The sequence below is a fragment of the Arachis ipaensis genome, chromosome B5 (assembly GCF_059453495.1).
Source record: "Arachis ipaensis isolate K30076 ecotype BB chromosome B5, ASM5945349v1, whole genome shotgun sequence".
NCBI lineage: Eukaryota > Viridiplantae > Streptophyta > Magnoliopsida > Fabales > Fabaceae > Arachis > Arachis ipaensis.
In genome coordinates this window covers 1,724,958-1,743,142 of record NC_142440.1, presented here as the reverse complement: position 1 = coordinate 1,743,142, position 18,185 = coordinate 1,724,958, and the positions used below count along the sequence as shown (strand labels likewise).

Here is an 18,185-nt window from a genome sequence, read left to right as displayed (position 1 = left end):
TATAATTAACCACCTTTGCGCTTTGGGATAAAGAAAATCTCATCAATCCTTTGAATCGGAAGATCTTTAAGGAATTCTCATATTCACTACAAATAAAAAAAAGGACAAATCGATCCTGATTTTTCAGTTTGTGGATATTTAAGTTTCTGAAGATTTAAAAATACATTTAAGTTCTTGATCTCTTCAAAATTTAGATATAATGATTTCTGAGTCTAATTTATTCAAGTTTAAAAATTTTTTCATGTGTATATCCGTATCAACTAGGTCAATACAAGAAATCATGTTTGATTTTTCCGTTGAATCTAACAGAATCAAGTGAATATGAGGGATCAATTTATCTAAATTTTAAAAAGGTCAGAGACTTAAATATATTTTTAAATTTTCAAAAATTTAAATGTCTACAAATCAAAAAGTCAAAAGATGTATTTATCTTTTTTTCCAAACCAAAAAAAAGTACAAAAGGAAATTATTAAGATGTAAATTCAACATGATTTTTTATAGTGAAAATTTAAAAATAAATTTAATTTTTATATAAACTAATTAATGTTATAAAATATGTATTTTTTAAATTTTATCACTCGAAAAAAAAAATGTTTTTACACGCACACACGTTTCACGCTTGTGTTATCCGTGTTCCTCTCCTTCATTCGACAGTGCCCTGTTCTTCATCATCTTCTCGGAGCAAGCACGGCACCACAGAGTTTAAGCTTCGAATACCGTCTTTCCCGGATTAGCAAGCCACGAATTTTGGAGCACCCAAACTTTTACCCTTTTGAAGAGTAAAAGAAAAAAGGTAACAGCTTGTTCAACACTAAGTCTCAAAAGCTGATTTGGTTCTTTCCTTCTAATACTTCTCAAATTCTTGCTTTTTGTGTTCTTGTTTCAGTTGCTAGCATCGGCAACAAGCCAACAACTACCCCTTCGGATTGGATAGTGAACTGGGTTGGTAACGATTTTTAGAAGCAGCTAGAAAGGTGAGGCCTTTTTTGCATGGTTTCTTAACACCCTTCATTGCTTCCTTTGTATTTTACTTTTTCTTCGTTTATTTCTTGCTTTTCTTATTGGGTTTAGTTCTCTCGCTGTTATGTTGAGAGTTTTGGGACTTAGTTGAATATTTTAGTTACCCACATCTATTTTTGGGGTTCGTGGGGAAGAAGATGTATGCAGTATTGTATTGTGCTTATTGTATGCTTGAAGTGGTTATTGAATGCAAAAATATTGCGCCAAAAACATTGAACGGCATGCTTTCATTTTATTTTAGTTTAATTTTTCTGGTGGAGAATTATTGTAAGCTTATATTGGCTTTTGTTTCTCTCTTTCTTCTGCTGGATTTTATGCTTAAAATCTGCAACAGTTTTGGAGTTGGATATAATGTGTTTTCATTGAGGTAGATGTATGCCAGACCCAGTATTATATTGAGGTATATACTATATAGTCCAACTCCAAGAACCTACTTTAAAGTTATCACGACTTTCTTTATCTGCTTTATTGGGTAGAGATAGTTTTGTTTCTAGTGAATATATGCTTGTGTAGTTTTTTTTTATGAAAATTAGTCATGAGCAAACTATTTGAACAACCTTTCCTCACCCTTTTCGGCCTTTGCTTCTTGTCCAATGTAGCCATAATCGTCGGAGTGCGAAAGTCACGATCTTGGTAATGCAAATCTCAGGTGCTATCAGTGATGTATTGGTGGTACTTCCACCTTCTGCATCTCTTAGGCTGCCAGAATTCCGCCACTTGAACACTTGTGCTGTTTCTGATGCCAAGAACTTTATTTCAAGTGGATTTCTTAAAGTAAGCTTTCCAGGATATCATCTTCACTTTTTTTCTGCTTTTTTTTCTAGAATAATCTTATTCTCCTGATATTGGAAAATGTTTTGAATTTAGCTTGAAAGCGAGATATGTGCTATCTGAAACAAAATTGATTTACTATGACTGAAGATTGAGACTTTGAGGTTAAAGAATTTATCTTCTTCCCATGAAAGCTGAAAAAAAGCATAAAATATAGTGAGCATACAGAGTTTAGGATTGAAGAAGCTTGTAGCAAATGTTGTTGTTGTAATGTTGTTTAAATAACAATAGTTACAAATAACTTATAATTATTAACCAATGTGTATAGAGTAACAAATATGATTGGTTCTCCTTGTATGATTGTTGTGAAAACTCTTGTTGACTATTAATTGGTATTCCTTTTTATCCCCCAATCAACTCGTGCTCGCTATACTGCTCCTTGTAGTTCATGCATTTGTTGACAAAACATTTGTGCTAGCTTCATCTTGTTCATATTGACAGAGCTAGTTCTTTTTTCCTTCTGGCTTTGAGCTTACATCAATCTATTAGCTTAAGTTGAGAAAATTTGGTTTTGATGTGCTTTTTTAATCCTTATTTTTTTTTTCTCCATATATAACTTAGTTATGCCTGTATGATTTTCTCTAATACATTGTTCATCTTGATTTCCACTTACATTATTCTGTCTTATTTTTTGGGGGTAGAGCTTTCCTCGTTCTTGTAATGCCAGCTTGTTTAAAGTATTCCTTTATTTGTAGAGCTTTCCTTCTTGTTGCAACGCCAAGCACTATAATGAGCTTTACAGTTTCCGAAGTAGAGGCTTAGTTGCAAGAGCATCTGCAGGTTCAAGTGATAATTTAGCACATTTCGCTCCCCTCCAACTCGAAACACCCGTAGGTCAGCTTCTGGAACAAATTTCGCAAACCCATCCTCATCTACTGCTAGCAACCATTGATCAGCAGCTAGAGAATCTTCAAACCGCAAGAGATGAGCAGAAGGAAGAATCTTCTACTTCATCTCAGGATCCCCTTTACAAGTAAGAGAATGATACCTTGATTCCATGAATATGCTATTGTAAAAGCTCTGGAAGATTATCACAAACCAAAAGTGGGATTATAGTTCATTTGGTTGTATATTGATTTAGCTATTTGTAGTGCAAAAGTGACCAATTCTGTCTGATCTGAATTTCAGGAGGATTGCTGAAGTTAAAGAGAAAGAAAAGCGTACAACTTTGGAAGAGATCATGTACTGCTTGGTTGTAAATAAGTTTTTGGAAAACAACATTTCAATGATTCCAAAGATCTCAGCGACATCAGATCCTACCGGCCGAGTGGATTTCTGGCCAAACCAAGAGCTGAAGCTAGAAGCTGTTCATTCTACGGAGGCATTCGAGATGATCCAGAGTCACTTGTCTTTAGTACTAGGCGAAAGGCTCGTTGGACCTCTTCAGACAATTGTTCAGATTAGTAAAATTAAGCTCGGAAAGCTCTATGCCGCTTCGATAATGTATGGATACTTTCTCAAGCGAGTTGATGAGAGGTATCAGCTTGAAAGGACAATGGGAACCCTCCCAAAGGACTTTGGTAAAGCCAATGTAAGTTTCGACGAACCGGCGCCGCCTTCAAACCAGCTCTGGGACCCTGATTCCTTGATCACAATTCGTGCTTTTGATGATGTTTATAGTGATGGGGACTACATGGAAAATGAAGAAGGCAAATCATACCGGTTGAGATCTTATGTGATGCAGTTGGACAGTGAGACACTTCAGAGACTTGCCACTATCCGGTCGAAGGAAGCTATGTCGTTGATCGAAAAGCAAACTCAGGCCTTGTTTGGAAGGCCTGACATCAGAGTTTCTGAGGATGGTTCAATTGAAACTCCCAATGATGAAGTGCTTTCAATTGCATTCTCAGGGTTGACCATGTTAGTTTTGGAAGCTGTTGCATTTGGATCATTCCTATGGGATGCAGAAAACTATGTTGAATTGAAATACCCTTTTCTCAATAACTAGAAAGATTGTTTGTATAAGAGTATAAATTCTTTTTGCTGCACAGTTTAGACAGTAAGGAATGTAAATGTGTTGATGCATGGAGCTTTTTATAACATAAATATATTTTACTTGATGTTCTGGTCACCAAATCTTTGTTAAAAACGGTTTCAAAATAGGATGGAACTTTAGTCTTTAAGGCCTTGAGAGTAAGTGAATGAAAGGAATTGAAGGAAAACTGTTAAAAGGGAGTTCTACGTTTTACCATGTTTGATTGGAGTGAAGATTGATGTGTATGTTTTTGTACATGCAGTAACGGACACAGAAAATTTATGTTAAGGGGGAAAAAATAATATATATTATAATTAGAAGATATATTAATCTAAATTTAAAAACATAAAAGTACACATTAATTATTCAAATACAAAAAAAATAAAAAATTATATATAATAAAATAAGACGAAAAATATTTTTTAAAATATTTTCTATTACTATTTTTTAAAAAAAAAATATATATTATAAATTAATAAATTGATCAATTGACTTTAGAAATTTATATGCAACATAATTACATATAATAAAATAGAATGAAAGATAAACAAATAAATAATAAGGATCATTAAATTGAGAATAAAATAAAATATATAAATTTATGAAGAGAATAAAAAATTAGATTAATACCTAAACTATAATTATTTGAATTTAAATTTACAATTAAAAATATCAAAAAGAGAAACAATAAAATTAAAAGATATATAGAGTCATAGAGAGTTATATAAAAAAATATTAAAAATTTATCTTTTGATAAAGAGAAGATAACTACTAAAAAAGGAATAGAAAAAAAGGTTAAAAATATGAAATTAAAAAGACGATTTAAGAGAATAAAAGAGTGGTGACGACTGAAATTTAAAAGTGAAAAAATACTAAATTTGATTAGGTTAACTAATAGTCAAAATAATAGAAAGATAAAATAAATTTAAACTTTAAATAATTAGACTTAATTTATTTGTAATGGAATCATTTAAAATTTAAAATAAAAATATATTATATATATTTAAAAAAAATTGAAATGGGAGTGGGGGCAAGTGCCTCCCTACTCTAAAACTTAGGTACTTGCCTGTGTACATGCTATTTTTTTTTGTTTGGTGACGATTTTTTTGTACATACTATTGAAACAAGTGAATTGATTTTTCAATTTTCTTTACTGTTTTATGGATTTTTTTGGACCAAATGATGCACTGTGGTACATACAAAATTTGGAAAAAGATGAAGGTTATAATTTGGTATCAATGTTCTATTAGCATTGTTGAACGATGAATAGATGAAACGAGTAACTTGGGCTGCATTTGTTTATAGGAACAGAAATATAAAGATATAAAATCATATTTGATAGAGAAAATATAAATAAAAATAATATGTCTAAAAATATTAAATTAGTATATTTTGTGTCTATTTTAATAGAAAGGACAGAGAGATACTAACAAAAAACATAATTTATTTTTTATTTCTTTTATTATTTTTATTAATTTTTTATAATTATATTTTTTATTATTATATTTTTTGAATAAAAAAAATTAAATTTTCATAATTTATTCTAATTTATAATCAAACAAAAATATAAAAACACAAAATAAAAAAATTAAATTTTTATAATTTATTATAATTTATCATTAAACAAATTATAAAAACACAAAATTTTATATCTTTATACTTTGTATCTTATCTTGTTTTCATAAATAATCCGTGCCCAAATGAGGAATGATTAGCGTGTCCAATTTTTAACAAAAAAAACTTATAAATTAAAAGAATAAATAACCATTTGTACCCATAAAAGATGAAAACGCTGACATATGTACTCACACTAAATCGAAACTAAATTTGTACCCACGTAAGATGCCTTCCGTGTGACAAAAGTACCCTACGTGGCACTCCAACTCTCTAAAGACAGGGTACTTTTGTCACACATAAGGCATCTTGCGTGGTTACAAGTTTAGTTTCGATTTAATGTGAGTATATATGTCAGCGTTTTCATCTTTTATGGGTACAAATGGTCATTTATTCTAAATTAAAAAGATACAGGCATAGAGAGTATGGTGGAACATAGAGCAGCCTAGAGTACCCCCAACGCATCTGCATTCTGCTCCAGTGCTCCCACAGGCCACAACCTGACCTCACCGACCTCGAACCCGAACCCTCTCTTCGTCTCACCGCCCCAAACAAAACCCAACCCATTCGATTCATTCTTGCCTATCGCACCCTTCTCTATTCTCTTCTTATTCTGTTATTCATCAACTCAACACCAACACCAACACCACACAAATCTCTCATTTCTCAGCTATTTTTCACTGCACAATCACCACAACAACATCAATATGGGTTACGAAGACGATCCGTGAGTTCCTCTTCTCTTTTTTCCAAAGCCAATTTCACCTTTTATCAGGGTTAGGGTTTTCGTTTTCTCCTAATTTCAATTTTTTGTTTTCTGCTTGTTCAGGTATCGCGATGAGGACGGAGAACCCTTGATGGATTATGACGACATGCAATCCGATCCCGAGCCGGAGCCCCACCACGACGATGCGCTCCTCGATGATTACGAGGACGAAGGGGACGGTGGCGATTGGCGACGCCGCGAGCGCTCGCAGACTCCGGTCTACGATCACGATTCGTCCAAGTCGAAGCCTAGGAAGAGGCTCGTTAAGAAGGGCGACACCGGGAGGCAGTCGGTGGCGCCGGAGCTCGAAGACGAGGTGGCGGAGGAGGAGTATGACGTCGGGGCGAGGTTCGCGAGGGAGGGATCGGAGGAAGGGAGGAAGAGGAAGAAGGGGAAGGAGGGTGGAAGTGGGAAGAAGGAGAAGAGGCTTAAGGGGGAGAAGAGGTTTGCGAGTGGCGGAAGTGGGAAGAGCGGGTCCAAATTTGGGGGATCTAAGAAAGCGTTTGGTGGAAAAGGAGGCAAAGATCATGACGGTGAAGTTAAGGAGATGTGGGATACCATTGCTGGCGGTGATTCTGAGGTGTTATTATGGTGCCTTTGTGATTTTTACACGATTTGTTGAATTTGATTGACTCTGTGTTTGTTGTTCGTCTGATAATTGGATTTCAGTTTTAGATTTTTATTTTATTTGGTAGCTTCAAGCTGGATACTTTGATACATTATGTAGTGGTTATGCCTCTAATTTGTCATGCTTGTAGCTTGTGCTTTTGCCCTTGTTGATCAGGCCTAGTTGAGGCTCAAAAAGTTGTTGCTGATTTGATAATGGTTTCCATGCCTCTTTTTTTAACCCGGTTTCCATTATATAGGATGATCATGATGGTGTTAGGAACGTGGATGATGACAACTTTATAGATGACACTGGGGTGGAAGCTGGTGGTTACTATGGCAGTGATGAACCTCGTTCTCCTGGTGATGCTCCCCAGGTTGGTGAATTAATTCTCCCGAATTTTTTCTTTTTACTGCTAGATTCTCCTGTAAGCAGAATAGCAGATCCACTGTGTTTGATATCCTTCTGATTAGGATAATGTTTTGGTACCAGTAGCATGTCGTAAACCAAATATGTGATGGATGTAACTTGAGCTTTCTTTTCATTTCAAGCTATTCGGTCTCTGTTTTTGATCTAGTTAGAGGCGATTTCTTCAAGAAATCAATTATGGGATTTGTTGCATTGTTTTACTATAAAGCTTTTGACACCTGACATATGTTGATATTCTAGGCAGAGGAAGGTGAAGAGGATGATGAAATTAAGGATCTTTTCAAGGTAGGTAAGAAAAAGAAGAAGAATGAGAGAAGTCCTGCAGAAATAGCTTTATTAGTTGAGAACGTCATGGCTGAGCTTGAGGTCACAGCTGAAGAGGATGCTGAACTTAATAGACAGGGGAAGCCTGCCATTAATAAACTAAAGAAGTTGGATCTTCTAACAGAAGTCCTCTCGAAGTAAGCTGTTGATTTTCTGTCATATTAAGTATGCTCTGGTGTTTCCTTAATATTCTATTTTACTTATGCATATTTTCTTTGGTAACTTTCCACCAACTATTTGTCTATTTTGCAGGAAACAGCTCCAATTAGAGTTTTTGGACCATGGAGTACTAACTTTGTTGAAGAATTGGCTTGAGCCACTTCCTGATGGAAGCTTGCCAAATATTAACATACGCACAGCAATTTTGACTATTTTAAATGATGTACTGAGTTTTCACCATTATAAATATTTTTTTTATTCAATTAGCCCTTCTCCAGCATTATTTAGCTCCTGATTAATTGGACATGCTTTGCAGTTTCCTATTGACCTAGAGCAGTATGATAGAAGAGAACAGCTGAAGAAGAGTGGTCTTGGGAAGGTTGTGCTTCAGTTCATCCTGTGGCTAGATGCTCTATTTTTTAGCATTTAAAATAACAGTCTTCTCTCCCCTCATTCCCCTCCCCCTTTCCTTCTCTTCCCTGGGGCAAAAGAAAAAAAAAAGAAAAGAGAGCATCAATATGTAGCTTGTTATTCGGAGTCATAACATAAGTGTGATCTATATTGTCTTGACAGGTGATCATGTTCTTATCGAAGTCCGACGAAGAAATCAATGTAAATAGAAAACTAGCTAAGGAACTGGTTGACAAATGGGTAAGTAATCTGTGAAACTCTTGCTTCAGCATGTATCATTTATCTTTCCTTAAAAGTTGTACTGATTCTTGAAGACATTATAATGGCATGCATTTTCTTTTTTTTTTTTTACAAGCTATCCATTTTCATCCAGGAGTAGTTTTCTTTTTTGGGGATAGATACTTAAAAAAGCACATCATTTTTGCTTTGTAATTGCAGAGCCGACCCATATTTAATAAGAGTACACGGTTTGAGGACATGAGAAATGCTGAGGACGACAGGATTCCTTTCAGGAGGCCAACTGTTAAAAAGTGCTCAACCATTCTGATTTAAATTGCTTGTCTTAAGCAATATTTGTCTTATGTATTGCAATATGCTGAATTTCTATAATGCTGAATTTCTACAGGCCGGCAAATAAAGCAGCAGGGATGGAATCTAGAGATGGTGATCTTGATTTAGAATTTTCACAGTAAGTCTTGGGCATTAAGATATTACTGGTGGAGCAGTGTGAACTAAGTTGTCACTGATTTGTGTTATAGATGCTAATTGTTCTGAATGTATAATGCAGGCCTAGGTCTGGACAGTCTTCTTCAAGGCAACATGCATCAAGGCCAGAAGCAACACCTTTGGATTTTGTGATCCGTCCCCAGTCTAAAATTGATCCAGAAGAAGTTAGAGCGCGAGCAAAAGCTGCCGCACAAGATCAGCAGAGAATGAAGGTTTGTGCTTTACCTCGGGGTGGGAGTATTGTTTTTTTTAAAGCTTTTTATGATTCCCTGCAATTCTTTAAGTTTTCAAGTGTTTGGAGTATCTTACAAATGTAGAATACTGAGGAAGTGAATATGTAAAAATAAAAATTGGAAGTAGAGAGATTAACTGAAGATGCGGATGTATATTCTAAAATTTGTATTTCACCACAGATGAATAAGAAGTTGCAGCAGTTGAGGGCACCAAAGAAGAAGCAGCTTCAAGCTACAAAACTAAGTGTGGAGGGTCGTGGCATGATCAAATATTTGTAGATCTGTTGACTGGTTGAGTTGTTCGCCCCACAAGCTGGATATAATTGCCGTCGTTAAGTGGATGGATTATTATAAAGGAGCAACCAGTGACTGCTTCCTTTGCAGACCTGTGTTCTGTGGTCTGAATTTCAAGTTTGGCGGGTTGCTGTGAAAATGCTCTCCGTTTACCCCTGCGCGGTTGTTGTGTATTCATCAATTGCATAAATGATTCCCGCAAGTATGGGATTGTGGTGCACATGCTGTTAATTGTTGTTTAATAATCAACCCTCGGTTTGTCATCTCAATTCCAAAGAGACTCTGGACTTTGTTCTGCATCCTAGTTAGTTAGGATGTGTTTGGACTTTGGATAGGCTTTTTAAACAAATATTTATTTTATTTTATGGGGAGATATTTTTTATTAGAAAAAAATAATTTTACATTCAGACAGAAAGTATAAAAAGTATTTTTTTCAGCGAGTTATTAAAATTTTTTTAAAAAGTGATCGATTAAAATAGTAGTTTTTGCTCTTTTTAATAAAAAATTTTTAAATTGTATTCAACATACAGTTCTTTATAGATAAAAGAGTAAATAGATAAAAATATACATGAAAGAATTTGGAGTGCATAAAAATACACATGAAAAGTTATCAAGTTATAAAGTTGTGAATTAGGTGCTTAATGCTTAGCGTTTCCTTTCTTAATTGGATTGCACACATTAGAGATTAGACCTGGTGGTAGAATAGAAAATCTCACGGAAGAGGCGTAGCTGCGATGGGATAAATGCAATAATAGGGATACTTGCAAGTACCATGGCAACTATCAGCAGCGGCTGATACGCTTTTCCTTTGAACATGGCAAGAAGTGCTGCACAAAACGTAACCATCATGCAGACCACTGATAAAAACAGAGTCACCAGGGCAACTAGCAGTTTATATGGCAACTTTTTCAGGAAATCTGTTTCCGCATAACGCGACGTGAGGATCCCAATGAAGATCAAGACTGAAGTCGAAGAAGCAAAGATTGATATTGCATCTGCTATAATGAAGACGGTAAATGCCCTGTCATGCAGGAACATGGGTTCCCCGTTGCTCTGGTTGTTTCCACCAGGGAGAGTGAAGGCCGCGGCAAAGAGGATTGTAGTGATAAGAGTACCAACAACGGAGAAAGCACTAGCTGTGTCTTTCGCCCACTTCTCCCCTTCTTTCGCCAGCTGCTTGTGTTGTTCCGTAAATATTTCATGAGGGTTTTTCCCATCTTCGTTCTTCGCCTCTTTACACTTGGGATGCACAATTTTCTCCACAGTCTGCATTTGCAATAATAGGTGCTTAAGAATCCAAAATAGATATATATCTTGCTAGTTTGAATTGTTTTTTTTTAAATATTTTTTTAAAAAAATAAAGTATTTTTATTTAATTTAAAATTTATTTAGATATATTTTTAAAAAAAGTATTTTTATTAAAAAATAAAATTATTTATTTTTTTTAAAGTTAACTATTTTATTTTTAAAAAATAAAAATAAAAAATACTTTTAATATATTTTTTTAAAAGTCAATTTAAATTAACTTATAAATTAATAAAAAAATTTGATTACTCAATTTTTTTATTAAAATAATAAATAAATAATATTAAATAATTTAAAATATTTAATTAAATTATTATTTAACAGTTTTCAAGTGCTATTTTCGTGAAACTCTAAGTGATTAGTCACCTAACAAATTTCAAGTGAGAGTCACCAAAAAAAAATTTTCAAGTGAGAGTAATTAAAGACCTTAAACCATTGAATTTCGCTTTGCATTTGGAGAGCTGCACCAGATCTATCAGCAAGAGCAGAGGAAGGCCCTAACTGTGCTGCTAGATGTAGAAGGTTATTGCCAAACACGTCGGTGCGAGAAAGAACTATCTCCTTGCGTCCGTGAACATCGTGTATGAGGTCAAACACGTTTTTTTTGCGATTCAAAATCGCATGCGAGAATATGCCTCTCTTGTTTCTATCAATGACCCATAAGAGGTCTGGATTTGCTTTTTTCATCAACTCTATGAACTCAATGGTTCCATACTTGGCTGCCTGCAACATTGCATCATATGCAGAAGCATTTCGAAGCTGCGATCCATCAAGGCGAGTAACTTTTTCCCCCAAGCAACTCAGAATTTGATCAACCCTAAGGTGGGTCTTTTTCATTTTGTATATTTTTTTTATTCCTATGAGATATTCAATGAAATCAGTTACTTTAGAGACTTAAGTTGTTTCACAACAAAAACTAAAAATGAAAATTTGAAGGGGAAAAAAACATACCTGGGAATATTAGTAGAAAATTTTGAATGAATAAGTGAATGGGTGCAAGCAGTCGATCTGAGGGGAAAAAGAAAAGAGAAAAAAATTTCAACACTTTACATGCCTTTTGTTCATTAATGCACATCGAGGGATATTATGCTGATAAAATACATCAAATAAATGAATGCTAAATAAGATAAGTTCTGACTGTATTTTGCTGATTTTCTTTGGTTACCGAACATTTTTAAATATTTATTATGAAAACTATGTTAGTTAACATGCATGCATATACACACACGTTAACACGTGTATATATATATATGGTGTAGAATGTTAATTGATAAAATTAAGAGAAAATTTTTTTTGATATAATTTCAGTTCAACTAGATATTCTTTAAAAGTTGTACAATATTCAGTCTTTTATTACAATAATTTAAAAAAAATAAAACAAACACATCTAAAAATTTTAAATAAATTTAGTGTCTTTTTAAAATTAAATACACATTCAAAATACAAACTAAATAAAACTGAAATTTAAAATTTAAATTTAAATTTTAAAATTTTGTTTCAAATTTAATATATTTAATTATTAATATATTACAATTTAAATACACAACCAAAAATCAAATTAGTTAGAATTTAAAATTTGGTAATTCTGCTTGCAAAATTTTAAAAAAATTTGGTTGAGTTCATTCGTGAAGATATGTTATCTTTCTTTTTCACTTAATAAAAAGTTCTATTTTTTTTAAAATTTATGTATAATATTGGAAGTGTTTGTGTTTTTTGAGAGTTGTAATGTTAATCTAATTTGGATGTGTCAATACTTAATTTTGGATGTATTTATGTTGTTCATTATGTTCTTATGTACATATATAAGTTTTTTTACATGAGTTTTGGATGTGTTGATAAAATATTTAGAGTGCATTCTTATAATTTTGGATGTGTATTTAAATTTAATTTTGGACGTGTTCTAAAAATATTTTGAATAAAATATCAACTATCAGATGTGTTATAATTGAAAAATAACAACAGAATACCATCTACATCTTCCCTCTTAAACTCCAGATTTTTTTTTGCTTCTTTGCTCAAACTACTTACATACAAAGTACTTTATTTGTAACAACTCTATTAATAAAATTAAATAAGATCAATCTTATTCCAATTAAATAAGAATAGAGTTTTTATGTTTATTTTTAAATATAATTAAAAATATTGAACATGATATTTCTTAACAAATTATATAAACACATGTATGAAAAATAGTGATACCTTTCACCAATGCAAAAGGAGAGAGTGTTTCAACTGAAAGGTGATGATAAGTCTTCACCAATGAAGACGAGAGGGAGAATTCAGGAAGGTACCATCTTGGTTTTGGATTCACTAATGTAGTGTGAATGTCCCGTAAAATAAAGAATAAAAAACTTTATTTGTTACGTGAAGTTACGTAAAAAAAAGCAAAATCACAGTAACTAACTATGATATGAAGTGGGTGAGTTTTAAAATTTAAATTAAATTTATTTATAGATATGTATCTACAAAATAAGAACATATTTCAATAAAAAATAATTAAATATTATTTAAATCTGATTAAAAGGTGATTAATGTTGTACAACTAGCATTTTTCTTATAATTTTAGGCAATTCAATTCGATATGCATTGTATGCGTTCTTTTGTTTATTTCTTGCTGTCTGTAATGTAGTTTTGACCAGGCATGATTCAACTCATTTGATGAGAAAAAAATACCTTCCATTCCATGAATACATACCTGCTAAAGTTCTCATAGATGGTCCTTTATCCCGGGGAACACTTGATACCATCTCGTCGTGTACTTCTAAATCTGGGAATGAAAAAGCGCTTGCTTTGCTAAAATTTTTATTTTTTAAAAATAATTTTTAAAAGATAACATTTTAAAAATAGTAATATTTTAGTAAATTAAATTAAAAATAATTTTTAATAAACACAAATAACAATAAAATATGTTTGATAAAATAATTTTTAAAATTTAAAAATATTATAATAAATATTAATGTAAGAATTAAATTTAAATATTAGTTAATGTACAAAATTATATTAGATTTTTTAATTTTGATAAACATAAATTAACTTTAAAAAAATTTCTTTTAAGTGCTTTTAAAGGATGTAAACACAAGTTACAAGTACATGAATTTTTGATTTACCAAACACAAAATAAAATAAACACAAATATTTTTTTAAAAAATTTTACCAAACCAAATCTATATATATAGTTAGGTGAAGAATATTTATATTCTTAAAGAAGAGTAACTTTTTCACGTGCATTTTTCTTTATCAAATTATATTTGATCCTATTACTACTTTAATATTTGGTAGGTCCTAACATAATAACGATGCTTGGATTCAAAATTGAGTTAAGAAATTATTACTACTACTGTTATATTAAATGAAAAAATATTTTTATGTAAAAATAATAATCAAGATGATAATACTATTATTTTGAAAAATTTAGTTAAACATATTCAACCATCTAATTCTTAACTATAATCTCATAAGAATATTTTAATGTATATAGTCATATATAACAAGACAAAACTCACAATCGTAGATCCAATGTAGAATCCCAAATCTAGTGCCACTGGGGAATGCAGAAGGCTTGTGAACCAATGCCTTTAAGGGTCGGAGACACTCTGATTCATGAGTAAGGGGTAGCGCACCCGGATGTTGTAGTAGTAATTGCAAAGCAACATCTACCATATCAATCCAACAATAAATTAAAAGAGCTCATTTTAAAGTGTACTGTAAATTAAATATTAATCCGAAACACAGCTAATAAATTACCAAATATTTCAGCGCTGATACATCGTGAAAGGAGCAAAACTGCATTGTCGGCATTGTCGGCATTGTCGAACATATCCCTGGGTGTTTTAGAATAGAGGTATGAAGTCATTTTCTTGTGACCCATAGCGGCAGCAAGAAGAACAGGTATCTCACCGTCTCTGGTCTCCATCTCAAGCAGCACCTGTGCCCAACCACCAACACTACTTTCTTCTACCAAGCACTTTGCTATGCTTTTGTTGCCGGTAAGATCAGCAACAAGGGCGAGAGCCGTGTAACCGCGGTTGTCTTGCATTGTAAGTAATATTTCTCCGCCTTCGGCTACCAATTGCTTTACCATGTCCTGGTGCCCCAAGATTGCCGCCGTGTGGAGCACTGTCCTACCAGATCGGGAAGTAGAATATATAGCCATGTCGTTCTTGTTCAGGATTGACTTTACTGCACTCCAATTATTCTCTTCCACACTCATGAACAACTCGCGATATTCAGGATCATCCATTACACCACCTGCAATTTTCATAATTCAAATTAAACATACATGAACTACGCACCCAACGCAATAACTAGTTGAACAATGAGAGATGCCAACAACTCGAATAATGGACAGACTCACTCACAAAGGTTATATCTAACTAATTTAAAATTTAATTTTTAAAATTAAAATTAACTTTTTTTTAAATTTATTATTTATATTGTTCAAAAAAGTATTGTTTAATATACTTTTTCAATATATAATTCAATCCCAATAGATGAATAATTAGACATGCTAATAACGTGAATAATAGACTGTATTTCAGGTCTACTACAAAAATTATATCTAATTAATTTAAAATTTAATTTTTAAAATTAAAATTAATTTTTTTAACTTATTATTTATATATGTTGTAAAAAAAATATTATTTTTCTATACTTTTTCTGTATAATTATTTATGTGTGTTTATACTTAGCCGTAAGTTTTTGAAAAAAGAAATTAATAACGATGAATAAAAATACAGAAATAAAAAATATATTATAATCGTAAATGAAGAGTAGTGGCGTATAATAATAATTAACAAAAATATTATGTATATATAAAAAATTAATCATTAAATTAATTATTATATATTTATATATATATATATATAATTATATTATTTAATTTATTTTTTATGTGTATTTTATATTTTAATATATATATTTTAGTTAGTGACTATTTTTTTTAAAATAGCATATTTGTAATTGGATCAAGATTTTTTTTAAAATTAATAAAGTGATAAAATAAAAAATTAATTATTTTTAAATTAAAATATGAAGACACATATTTAATAAAAATACAAAATTAATAGTAAATTAGTGATTAATTCCTCGTCTTCAATTTTATTATTTTATCAATTTTTTTACTTTTAGAAGAAAAATTAATTGTAATTAATAAGACAGGCCTCGCATCCTTCATATCCAGGCGAGTGGCGTTCATACCTTGTTCAATATCTATGTCGGCTTGTGAGTTGGACCCAAAAGACGCACTCAAGTGGTTCCAGGCTTCTTTGGCGGTTTCAAAGCGTCTAATCTGAGCAAAGGTATCTGAAGTACATGAGAGTTGAATGATGTGCAACGCATTTGCATTTTTTTTCTTCCATATTCTTGGTCTGCCTTCCACTGGCGGAGGTTCACTTTCCACAACGTCCCATAGACCTGTTCCCATGAGATAGTTCCTCATCAGAACACTCCAGTTTTCGTAGTTATCTTGTGTGAGTGCTTCACCAACTATTCGGTGGGATCCAGCTGCCGCCATTGCTTCACAATCTGATGAGAACCGGCCTTTAGTTTGAGAGGTGAGGAAGCTAAGGAGAGGAGCTACTTCTACTACTGCTACTCTCTCTCTCTCTCTCTCGTATTATTTGGATGACCAAGCTAAGGAGAAACGTTATTTGGTAAGCTTAGTTAATTATAATGTGAATTCACAATATGAAGAAACCAAGACTGTCCTAGAAAAGGTATTTTTTCAACAAAAATTTAATTGTTGTAAAGTGTTCTTTTATTTTATAATCTCTAACTGGGACGGTTTATGTAGTCCACATCTTTTCAATTTCTATTTGGATTTTTGTGAGAGTTTCAACTATTACAAAATTTAAAAGGAATTAAAAAATATATAAAAATATATTTCTCTAGCCAAAAATTTAAAGCCCGATCCAAAACAGATGAAGCCCAAGATTTATACAACCCACACATCTGCCCTCGACTAACAAACTCATACTTGCCAATGAGCTCGTAGCTCATATGGCATGTCTCTTTCTCCCCACCTCAAAGCTTCAAAGGTCTGAATTTGAATTCTCTAAAGTTTGAATTTCACTTAAGAGAGTAAAGTGTAATCTCTCATAATTTATTTCATAGGTAGGACCAAGAATAAATATGAGAGAGAAACTATTCAAGAGTAGAAAATCACACTTTATCCTCTAAAGTACAAATTTAAAATTTAGAAAATCCAAATTCGGTAGGTCTAGAGTTCAAATCCTAGAGAATACAACTGAGAAAAAAATGTGATAAAATGTGTGAGGAGTGTGTGGGTGTGTTGTGTATCTAGGATTTGGAGTTGTCTAATCTATTAGGGTACCTAAGATTGAGGGTTGTCCAATCCACTGACCCAAAAAAAAAAAAAAACTCATACTTTAAATATGAGTTCATAATAACCCAACGACGCCTAAATAAAAGGGAAACAGATAACTACTCGATAAGATAGAAAGGGAAGTTATAAAGGTGCCCCAGGTCACCATTCCAAATGTATAAATACCCCTTCCATCTCAGGTATTTTTCAACTCCAATTTATTAAAAATCTGTCTAAAATTTTTGCTGATTTAAGTATCGGAATCTCTTACAAGTACCACCCTACTTTTATCAAGACGTCGGATGGTGGCACCTTTATACCAGAACGTCGGACTCAACCTTAAAAGGAACTTGGACCTCACGTTGAGACTCAAATAACAGTTTCAGGTAACCTCGAAACATTGGCGCTGTTGTCGAAAACCTGGTAATTGACACCGTATGATGGGAGACAACATCCTAAAAGACGAACACACGACTTCTGATTCAAAGGCCTTTGAAGAAGAGCAACACAACAACGATCACGCAATCGTTATACCTCCCTGACCTGACAAAGGGAAAGGTGTTGCTGGAGATACTCATCCTACAAATCAAAGAGGACAAAGAATAAGCTCAGAAGGCATTATGTGAACTACTGCACGAGATATAAAGGGTTATACCTACAAAAACAACAAAATGAAACTATGTCACTACAAAAATTTGCGAACTACAAGTTGGGTATAATAGCAGAAAATTCAAATAAACAACTCCAAGAAGTCGGATCATTCTCATGAGGTCGAGAATGGATCCAAATCTACCAATCCCTTTCAAAGCAACCATAGGGATAAAAAAATGTAACCTATTCCACTAGAATTCAAAATGACATCATTATCTAGGTGAGAATGGCACCATTTAAGGGCAAACTAAAGCACATTCAAAATCAATAATGAAACTCAGAATTTATAGCAACAACAAAGTCAACAACAAATGTTCATAAATGATAAACAATGAAAACTACTACTACAACAACAATGGCAGCAAGCGTATTTTCCAAAAAGCAAGAAAACCTCTATAAATAGTGACAAGAAGTCATTTTCGAAGAGACTATTTTCCATAAAAGACATCAAGACAATATTATCAAAAACATCACCCAGCAAGAAGCATCATTCAACCATGGTAGTAACAAAACTAAAA

General features: G+C 32.6%; 3 protein-coding genes across 8 annotated transcripts; 2 read left to right on the top strand and 1 right to left on the bottom strand.

Moving 5' to 3' along the window:
- Positions 1 to 560: 560 nt before the first annotated feature.
- LOC107642365 (beta-casein (DUF760)) lies at positions 561 to 3,927 on the top strand. 4 transcript variants are annotated; one of them, XM_088488903.1, is made up of 6 exons: positions 599 to 793; positions 894 to 974; positions 1,355 to 1,420; positions 1,620 to 1,794; positions 2,547 to 2,824; positions 2,980 to 3,927. In XM_088488903.1, exons 3-6 carry the CDS (start codon positions 1,392 to 1,394, stop codon positions 3,797 to 3,799), a joined length of 1,302 nt encoding a protein of 433 aa, XP_088345029.1. In that variant the 5' UTR covers positions 599 to 793; positions 894 to 974; positions 1,355 to 1,391; the 3' UTR covers positions 3,800 to 3,927. The 4 variants fall into 4 exon arrangements, with proteins under 4 accessions (XP_016201183.1, XP_088345029.1, XP_088345028.1 ...); XM_088488902.1 differs by having other exon boundaries at positions 603 to 793; positions 887 to 974; XM_016345697.3 differs by lacking the exon at positions 1,355 to 1,420 and having other exon boundaries at positions 561 to 793.
- Positions 3,928 to 5,832: 1,905 nt separating this feature from the next.
- Positions 5,833 to 9,652, top strand: LOC107639930 (protein IWS1 homolog 1). Its single transcript, XM_088488901.1, has 11 exons — positions 5,833 to 6,167; positions 6,270 to 6,786; positions 7,073 to 7,189; positions 7,483 to 7,703; positions 7,819 to 7,948; positions 8,042 to 8,104; positions 8,299 to 8,376; positions 8,575 to 8,666; positions 8,762 to 8,824; positions 8,924 to 9,074; positions 9,276 to 9,652. The coding sequence occupies exons 1-11, from the start codon at positions 6,148 to 6,150 to the stop codon at positions 9,372 to 9,374; spliced, it is 1,551 nt and encodes a 516-aa protein (XP_088345027.1). The 5' UTR covers positions 5,833 to 6,147; the 3' UTR covers positions 9,375 to 9,652.
- Positions 9,653 to 9,942: 290 nt separating this feature from the next.
- Positions 9,943 to 16,421, bottom strand: LOC107639929 (uncharacterized). 3 transcript variants are annotated; one of them, XM_088488898.1, is made up of 8 exons: positions 15,891 to 16,421; positions 14,439 to 14,942; positions 14,198 to 14,347; positions 13,390 to 13,461; positions 12,894 to 13,004; positions 11,646 to 11,702; positions 11,121 to 11,551; positions 9,943 to 10,655 (listed from the first exon to the last, which is right to left on the bottom strand). In XM_088488898.1, exons 1-8 carry the CDS (start codon positions 16,204 to 16,206, stop codon positions 10,068 to 10,070), a joined length of 2,229 nt encoding a protein of 742 aa, XP_088345024.1. In that variant the 5' UTR covers positions 16,207 to 16,421; the 3' UTR covers positions 9,943 to 10,067. The 3 variants fall into 3 exon arrangements, with proteins under 3 accessions (XP_088345024.1, XP_016198976.1, XP_088345025.1); XM_016343490.3 differs by lacking the exon at positions 12,894 to 13,004; XM_088488899.1 differs by lacking the exons at positions 12,894 to 13,004; positions 13,390 to 13,461.
- Between the last annotated feature and the right edge of the window lie 1,764 nt (positions 16,422 to 18,185).